The sequence below is a fragment of the Podarcis melisellensis genome (assembly GCF_964234715.1).
Source record: "Podarcis melisellensis genome assembly, chromosome: 2".
Taxonomy (NCBI): Eukaryota; Metazoa; Chordata; class Lepidosauria; order Squamata; family Lacertidae; genus Podarcis; species Podarcis melisellensis.
In genome coordinates this window covers 18,521,239-18,529,533 of record NC_138529.1, presented here as the reverse complement: position 1 = coordinate 18,529,533, position 8,295 = coordinate 18,521,239, and the positions used below count along the sequence as shown (strand labels likewise).

The following is an 8,295-nucleotide window of genomic DNA, read 5'->3' as shown; positions in this document are numbered from 1 at the left end:
CCTTCCTTCCGAGCAAACCTAGATGTGGTGCTGTTAAAAGAAAACGGAGAGTTTTGCCTCCATCAGCGTTCCTGCCCCAAATGCAGAAAGTAGTCAAAGAGAGGCAATGATGCACAGTGGTTAGAGCCTGGGAGCTCAGGTTCAAATTCATGCTCATCCATGAAGCATCTTGGGCAGCCTTCAGGCCAGCCGTCTTCTTTTGGTCTGACCTACCTCGCAGGGGCGTGGTGGGTTAAACCACAGAGCCTAGGACTTGCCGATCAGAAGGTTGGCGGTTCAAATCCCAGTGATGGGGTGAGCTCCCGTTGCTCGGTCCCTGCTCCTGCCAACCTAGCAGTTCGAAAGCATGTCAAAGTGCAAGTAGATAAATAGGTACCACTCCGGCAGGAAGGTAAACGGCGTTTCTGTGCGCTGCTCTGGTTCTCCCGAAGCAGCTTAGGCATGCTGGCCACATGACCCAGAAGCTGTAAGCTGGCTCCCTCGGCCAGTAAAGCGAGATGAGCGCCGCAACCCCAGAGTTGGTCACGACTGGACCTAATGTTCAGGGGTCCCTTTACCTCGCAGGGTTGTTGGGGGGATGGAATGGGGAGGGGATAACCACGGATGCCGCCTGGAGCTCCTTGAAGGAAAGGCGGGGTGCAAATTAAGTGTATTAATAAGGTACGGCAAGCTCCCTTTAACACAACCCAACGCCTCTGACCTTAGCCTCCCAGCCCAACACCGAAGAGAATCCACAGGGCTCCGTGTTTTAGTGGTTGATTTTAATTCTGAACTGAACTTTTTTGACTACAAGGGAACGAATATAAAGAATAAATAGCAGACTCTCTTCCATTTACAGAGGGTTAAAGACATTCCAACAGCAAAAAAAAAGTTCACTATATACAGTAACACCGTGTCCTAAGCTTTTTATTATAATAACAATAACAATAATAATAATATCTTGAAGTCCATAAAAAAAATCCACACGCAACGCACGCATACATTTTCCGAAGAATGGAAAATATCTTATATATATTTATATATATATATATATATGTTTCTTTTCTTACCAAAAGTTCACGTTTCTTTTTTTAAACAAAAAACCTTCGCAAAAAAGCGAAGTTGCTTTTTTTTTAGGGGGTGGGGCAGATGGGGGCCTGTTTGTTTGTTTAGGTTCTTAAATTCCCCTAATATTTTTCTCTGGAATATAAATTAAAAGGAGGGGAGAGGGAGCCAAAATACCTTAAAGCGGCGATCAATGAGGAGACTCTTTAACAATACAGTAGACGAGGGTGTTTACTCCACGTTGTAACACTGACCTTTTTGAACAGGAGATTTCAAACGGGAAGGGCGCCTCTATTTATATAGCCACACGCGCGCACTTTCTGTCACCTCTGCACGACTCTCTCTTTCACACACAGACACACGCTCGCAGACATAACAAAGTTACATTCCCCTACACTTTGCAGTGCAGTGCAACGTTTTGAACCGGGAGGCCGAAGAGCTGTCCGTAGTTTTGGAGCTTTTCCAAAGTCCACTACCGCAGTCCTGTTTTAGTTTTGTATTTTTTTGTGAGGGTAGAGAAACAGATCAAGAGATTTGAGAGGGGGTGGGTGGCGGGCACGATCTTTGCAGTTTTTTGTTTTAAGGGTGAGGATGGGAATTAAGTGCACCGCGCTGGCAGCTCCCTTCCCAGTCCCCCCCACGTCCACTAGCAGGAACATTTGCACTCGGCGATGATGGGGTACTGAATAGGGATCCACGTGCAGCGCTGCCCGCCCCGGCGCTGGCACCTCCACCTCAAGATGGTCAGATGCACCGACTTGGCCGGCTTGCAGACCATCCCTTCGGGGACGGAGCACGACCTTTTGCTGAAGCAGCTGCCCACTTTGACGTAGCGGGGCCAGAAGCGGCTGCCCAGGTCGTTCCACGTGTAGAGGACCGGGCAGAAGGTCTGCGACCACAGCCACAGCTGCAGCTTCCGGCGAAGCTTCTTGCTCAGCCGGTGCTTCTTGCTGGCCTGCAAGCCCCCGTCGTAAAACTCCAGGCTCTTGATCTCGCTGGGCATGGCCCCCGACGGCCTCTGCCTCAGCAGCAGGTCCAGCTCGGCCAGGTCGTCCCCTCCCAGACGATCGTCTGCCAGGGAGACCGCCATGAAGTTGGGGTCGAAGTGGGTGCCCAGGAGGTTGCGCAGGAGCGTGTCGTTGAGGTCCTTCTCCTTGGGGTCGAAGATAGGGTCCGGGTGCTCGATTAGATCCACCAGGGGCAAGTTGTCGCTGGGCGCAGGGCGGATGTGCAGGTAGTGTTGGCAAGCGCCTCGCTCCAGACGGAGCCCCAGGAGAACGACCAAGGCGTAAATAGTCACGAGCCACTGGGAATGATCCATCCTCGACGGGGGGACGGGGGACGGAAGGGAACGAGGGAGGCTCACCGGGCGGCCAGGCCCAGCAAAAAAGGCATCGGGAGAAGCGCGCAAGGGACGGCGCGAGGATCCGAGCAAGCCGTCGTGGGAAATAAGTAGGGGGTGCGCCACGCTCAGTCCCGCGGAGCAATTCGGCGCGTGCAAACGCCTCGGGTGAGTATATGCAAAAAGAGGGGAAAAATAAATAAGAAAAGCACACGCCACCAAGCCAAAGCAAACCGTCGCGTTCCGGAGACCTGACGCCTCGTCCGGCTGGGTGCAATTGTTCCTCTGGCTCCCGAGTTGGTTGCGCGGTGTCACTCAGCAAAAGCTTCTTCTGCAAACTTCCCCTCCGGCTCGCGTTTCTCTTTGCAAAAGCCTGCAAAAGCAGCCGCCGCCGCAACAGCAGCCGCCGCCACGCACGTTGGCACCAGCTTGTCTGCTTCGCGAGGATCCAGCGCCTTTAAATTTCCTGCCCGTGCTCCTCCATCACTATGGAAACCACCGACTCGCTCTTTTCCGGCACCTCTCTCCTTTAAAAAAAGAAGATGAAGCAGAGGAGGGGGCGGCGGCGATTCCTCCACGAAAGCCAAAGTCCTGCCGGGAGCAGCTCCTGTTGCAAACCTCTGGCCGGACCACGCCGAGCCGTCCACCAAAGCGAGGCCAAGGCGCCGAGCGTCTCTCTGTCTCTCTGCGCTCCGCTGCAAACGCGCCGCTGCCGAAGCGTGGCTGGGAGAGGATGCTCTGCAGCGCGCGCGCGTCTTTCGCTTTCCTGCAGCCTGCAAAGCAAGCAAGCGCACCGCTGCAATCCACGAGGTTGGGCAACTTCCTCGCTCGCTGCTGCTCCTTCTTCTGCCCCTCCGCCTGGCTCTGCTGTGGGTGGGTGGCAGGCAGCTTTCAGACCAAGCTCCTCGAGCTGGAGTTCCGTGCCAGCGGCAGGAGAGCTCTGCAACCTTGCAAGGCACCTAGCCTCTCCATGTGCGCCTCTGCGCGCTCTCACTGGCTCCTTTCACTTTCCTTCCTCCGCCTCCAAGCTCTTTCCCCTCCCCTTGCCTTCCCCCACTTATTGCCCCAGTACCTGGTCGCGGCGGCTGCATTTATTTGCGCCGCTACTACGCACACACACACAAACGCGAGCCCGTGATGTAATTCCTAAGCGCGTTTGTTGGCGTCCAGCCCGAGAAGTTATCTGCAGACGCCTCCTCTCTCCGAGCGTGAAATTGCTGCCTAATGCTAATCCAAGCTGGAGGAGAGAGCGCCCTCTGCTGGGATTAACTTCAGGACCCGGCGGCTGCCGTCCCTTCTCCCTCAGGTAACTTCTTGAAATAGTCCAGGCGTGGAAGAGAAGCGCGGTTGTTACACAAACACTGTCGGGAGGTCTGGGCGAAGCTCTCCCATCAGGCTTGCACCTCCTCGTTTTCTGTCTTCTTAGTTTCTTCAAAGGGCAGCGATGATATCCAAGAAATAGAGAATCCCACCCCCGGCAGCAACACATCGCAGGCATCTTACTTCCAAGGCTTCAAAGGAAGAAGAACTCTGAATTTCCATAGGCGGTTCTTTCCAGTGTTTTGCTGGCTTCCTCCTTTTCCGAAAGTTATGTCCAAATTTAGGCAATGCAATGTATGTGTGTTGGTGGACATAGGTGCTGGCTCCTTGGCATCCTGGGTGCCTGAGAGCACCCACAGAATTTCCCATGAAGGGACCAGTAAAGGTAAAGGGACCCCTGACCATTAGGTCCAGTTGTGACCGACTGGGATTGCGGTGCTCATCTCGCTTTATTGGCCGAGGGAGCCGGCGTACAGCTTCCGGGTCATGTGGCCAGCATGACTAAGCCGCTTCTGGCGAACCAGAGCAGCGCACGGAAACGCCGTTTACCTTCCCGCTGGAGCGGTACCTATTTATCTACTTGCACTTTGACGTGCTTTCGAACTGCTAGGTTGGCAGGAGGAGGGACCGAGCAACGGGAGCTCACCCTGTCGCGGGGATTTGAACTGCCGACCTTCTGATCGGCAAGTCCTAGGCTCTGTGGTTTAACCCACAGTGCTACCCGCGTCCCGAAGGGACCAGACACCCACACAAATTTTGGCGGCAGGGCCATGCATGGCGCCCACATCCCTGGGCACCCATGGTTGTGGGGCCAAGCTTTCACTCCTGTTGGCAGGGGAAGGGAGCTTTTGGCAATTCCTATCCTTCTTCTGGTCACTGCCATGCTGGGGCACGCAAAATTACTCACCCAGGGGTGCCAACTTGATTAAAATATCTGGGGGGCAGGTAAGCCCTGCTCCACATAATCAGAGACTTGGCTCACACATGCCATTTGAATGGCACTTTCCATCAACTTTGCAGTGTCCTGATCCCTTCAAATGCGGCAGCTAGACTGGTGACTGGGAGTGGCCGCCAAGACCACATAACACCGGTCTTGAAAGATCTACATTGGCTCCCAGTATATTTCTGAGCACAATTCAAAGTGTTGGTGCTGACCTTTAAAGCCCTAAACGGCCTCAGCCCAGTATACCTGAAGGAGCATCTCCACCCCCATTGTTCTGCCCGGACACCGAGGTCCAGTGCCAAGGGCTTTCTGGCGGTTCCCTCACTGCGAGAAGCCAAGAACAGCTACCAGACTTATAGAAGACATCTGAAGGCAGCCCTGTTTAGGGAAGCTTTTCATGTTTAACAGACCACTGTATTTTAATATTTTGTTGGAAGCCACCCAGAGTGGCTGGGGAAACCCAGCCAGATGGGCGGGGTATAAATAATAAGTTGTTGTTGTTGTTGTTGTTATTATTATTATTTATTGGGTGGAGGTGGTAAAGGGACCTTGGCCCATAGGACCACACCACTGTCCTATCCTGCAATGGGAGTGCTGCTCGTGGCCACTTAAAGTGCATCCATTGATTGCATGTGGAACTGCATGCCACTGGACTCATTCCTGTCGCCCTTCCTGTCTTTCCATATTGAATGGGAAGGTCTGGGATGGGGATTGTTGAGGAATCAGATGCTTTTGCAGCCCTGCTCACAAACCTATGGGATGGCTCAGTTGCTAGAGCGTGAGGCTCTAATTCTCAGAGTTGTGGACAAAAGATTCTTGAAATCCTCAGGGTGTTGGGCTAGATGACCCTTGTGGTCCCTTCCAACTCTACAAGTCTATTATTCTATGACTGGGAGTTGCCCAGCCTAGCCATGGGGAAGTCTGCAAGCCCTTACCAGCTCCTTCAGAATCCTTGCTCGAGGTAGAAAGGTTGAAAGCTGTGTGGAAGGTGCGTGCATCCTCATCCCTCCACAGAACCATCTAAGAAAACTTGAACAGGGCTTGAAACAATTGCTCCCCATTTTCTCCTGGCTCTGCTTCCTTCCTCTTCTTTTGTTCTTTTCCCTGTTTTCCACAACTATGCATTCAAAGCATGTGGCTTCCCCTTAAATAATTCTGGGAACTGTAGTTTGATCCTTCACAGAGCTACTGTTACCAGTTCCCAGGAATCTTTGGGAGGGAAGCCAACATGCTTTGAATGCATGGTTGTGGATGTGATGTCACTTTTGATTGTAAACTCCTGTCTTCTTTCATTCTGTATAGCACCATGCACCTTGACGTTGCCACATGAATAAATAAACGTCAGGGGGAGTGCAGAATTGAATTTAGATGAGGGCATGGCCAGGCTCACATCCTTGTTCAGCTACAAAGCTCATCTGAGCGGCTTTGGGCAGGTTACTGTTTAAAAAAACTCCGATATTATAGTGTAGATAAAACAGCATAACACCTGACACAGTTTCCTTACCTCTTTGGAGAAATGCAAATATATGTGCGTGGGAGAGAGACGTCTTCACCTCTGCCATTAAAACCTGTTCTGCCTTATTCTTAAGAGGGTAAGTTAAAGGGTAAAGGGACCCCTGATCATTAGGTCCAGTCGTGACCGACTCTGGGGTTGCGGCGCTCATTTCAATTTATTGGCCGAGGGCGCCTGTGTACAGCTTCCGGGTCATGTGGCCAGCATGACCAGAGCAGCACAAGGAAACGCTTTTTACCTTCCTGCAGGAGTGGTACCTATTTATCTACTTGCACTTTGACTGCTAGGCTGGCAGGTTCAGGGACCGAGCAATGGGAGCTCACCCCATCGCGGGGATTCGAACCGCCAACCTTCTGATCGGCAAGTCCTAGGCTCTGTGGTTTAACCCACAGCGCCACCCGCGTCCCTTTTTAAGAGGGTAGGAGAGTTTGAACCGTGATATCTGCTTTCCAGGTCAGCTGGGCAGTAATATTTGGGAGGAAACCCTGCTCTGTAGGAAGCCAGCAGCATCTTGAAGACCTTGCTCTTGCCAGAACAGGACATGGGAGGTAATCTAGGTTGCTTCCAGGGATGTTTTATGGGGTTGTCCAGATGAGCTGAATCCTAGATCAGTTGTCACAGGCCCCATATCTCCTGCCCCTCTCCTCCATTTTTAAGCGTAATTCTTTAGAAACAACTTTGCACACAGGGTGGCTGGGTGCTCCATAAACTATCCCACTATTTTAAACTTCCCAGTGGCACTCTATAATAATTCTGTGTCATGGGCCTGTATCCTGAATATACATACTCTAAACACCTAGCAATGCCCCTGGTCCTGTTACACCAGGGATGGCAAACTTGTGGCCCTCTGGATGTTGTTGGACTACAACTCCCAACATGCCTAGCTGTTGACCACAGTGCCTGGGGCTGATGGGAGCTGGAGTCGATAACAACATCTGGAGGACTGAAAGTTCTCCATCTCTTCTAGCTAATGGGATAGTTAACTGTGAATTGTTGGGATTCTGCCAGGGAGACAAAGGCAATCACTGCCTCCACATCGTCTCTGGACTCCGGACGTCCATCGACCTCCCGTAGATACAGTATCAGCGATTAGCGACACGAGCTCCAGAAATAGATTGCCACATTCCTGGGCTGGTGCACACTCTATCAGCAGTATTCACACAGCAAAAGTTGCACAGCAGGAGAGCATATTTACAAGTTTATTCAGCGTTAGTCAGAACAAAGAAAAACATGACCGCCTGCTAGCGTGTTCAGGCACCGAGAAAAAAAACGAAAGCAACAGAAAAAACAAACATCCTGTGAACAGGAAATACGCAGACTCCCTTTTAAGGTGGAACGGAAACACTCATACATTCTAGGGGCAAAGCATGTGACATATTCAGAAAAGGCACATGGGACTGTGAGTGGGTTAAGTCATCTAGTTCTGTTCCATAAAAGGCCAGGAAATTCCATTATCATCAGTTGGATATCCTCCCGTGAACTCTCAAGCCCTGTACTCAAAACTGCTTTGAATTCTGAAGACCTCTTGCAACTTCAGACTTAATGGGCAGTGGCAGGTTCTGGAGGTTTCTGCTGTTATAATATACAGTTACTGACTCATGCTTGCGTGCCTGAAAGGGTTAACCTGAGCCCTGAGCTCAAGTTGTCACTGGGTGTGACTTAGGAGGCTCCTAGCAACAATTGCTTCTCCCTTTTCTCTCTTCTTTGCTGACTTCCTCGAAGAATGAAGTCATGCATCTTGCCTCTCAGGTGCAAGAAAAACCAGCTGAATGGAAGATCTCTTTAAAAGGAGATTTTTACAGACTGCATCTCTGCTAAACCAAATATTGCATGATTCTTCTAGTAAGGAAACCACTAGTGACTTTTTAAGTCACTTGGAACCCTTTTCTTCTTTATTTTTACTGTCAGTGGATGGAAACTTGTTTGCTGTAATTTCTGAAACTCTGTGAGTAAAACATTCGGTTCTTTGCAAAACTAAGTGTCTGTGATTTATTCTAGCCTAAGTATTTTCATGGGGAACATTAGTTTAAAGGTGGATGAGGGCAGATGTAAATTTTACCAAGTTTTAATGTGTTTGGAGCAATCACTATTGTGCTTAACTCTGCTCCAAGAGAATAAGGATCTCTCTTCCAA

General features: G+C 50.9%; 1 protein-coding gene across 1 annotated transcript; it reads right to left on the bottom strand.

Annotated features, from left to right (window-relative positions):
* Window positions 1-957: 957 nt before the first annotated feature.
* NOG (noggin) lies at window positions 958-2,586 on the bottom strand. The gene has a single exon (XM_081900858.1). The coding sequence runs from the start codon at window positions 2,363-2,365 to the stop codon at window positions 1,691-1,693; it is 675 nt and encodes a 224-aa protein (XP_081756984.1). The 5' UTR covers window positions 2,366-2,586; the 3' UTR covers window positions 958-1,690.
* Window positions 2,587-8,295: the final 5,709 nt, after the last annotated feature.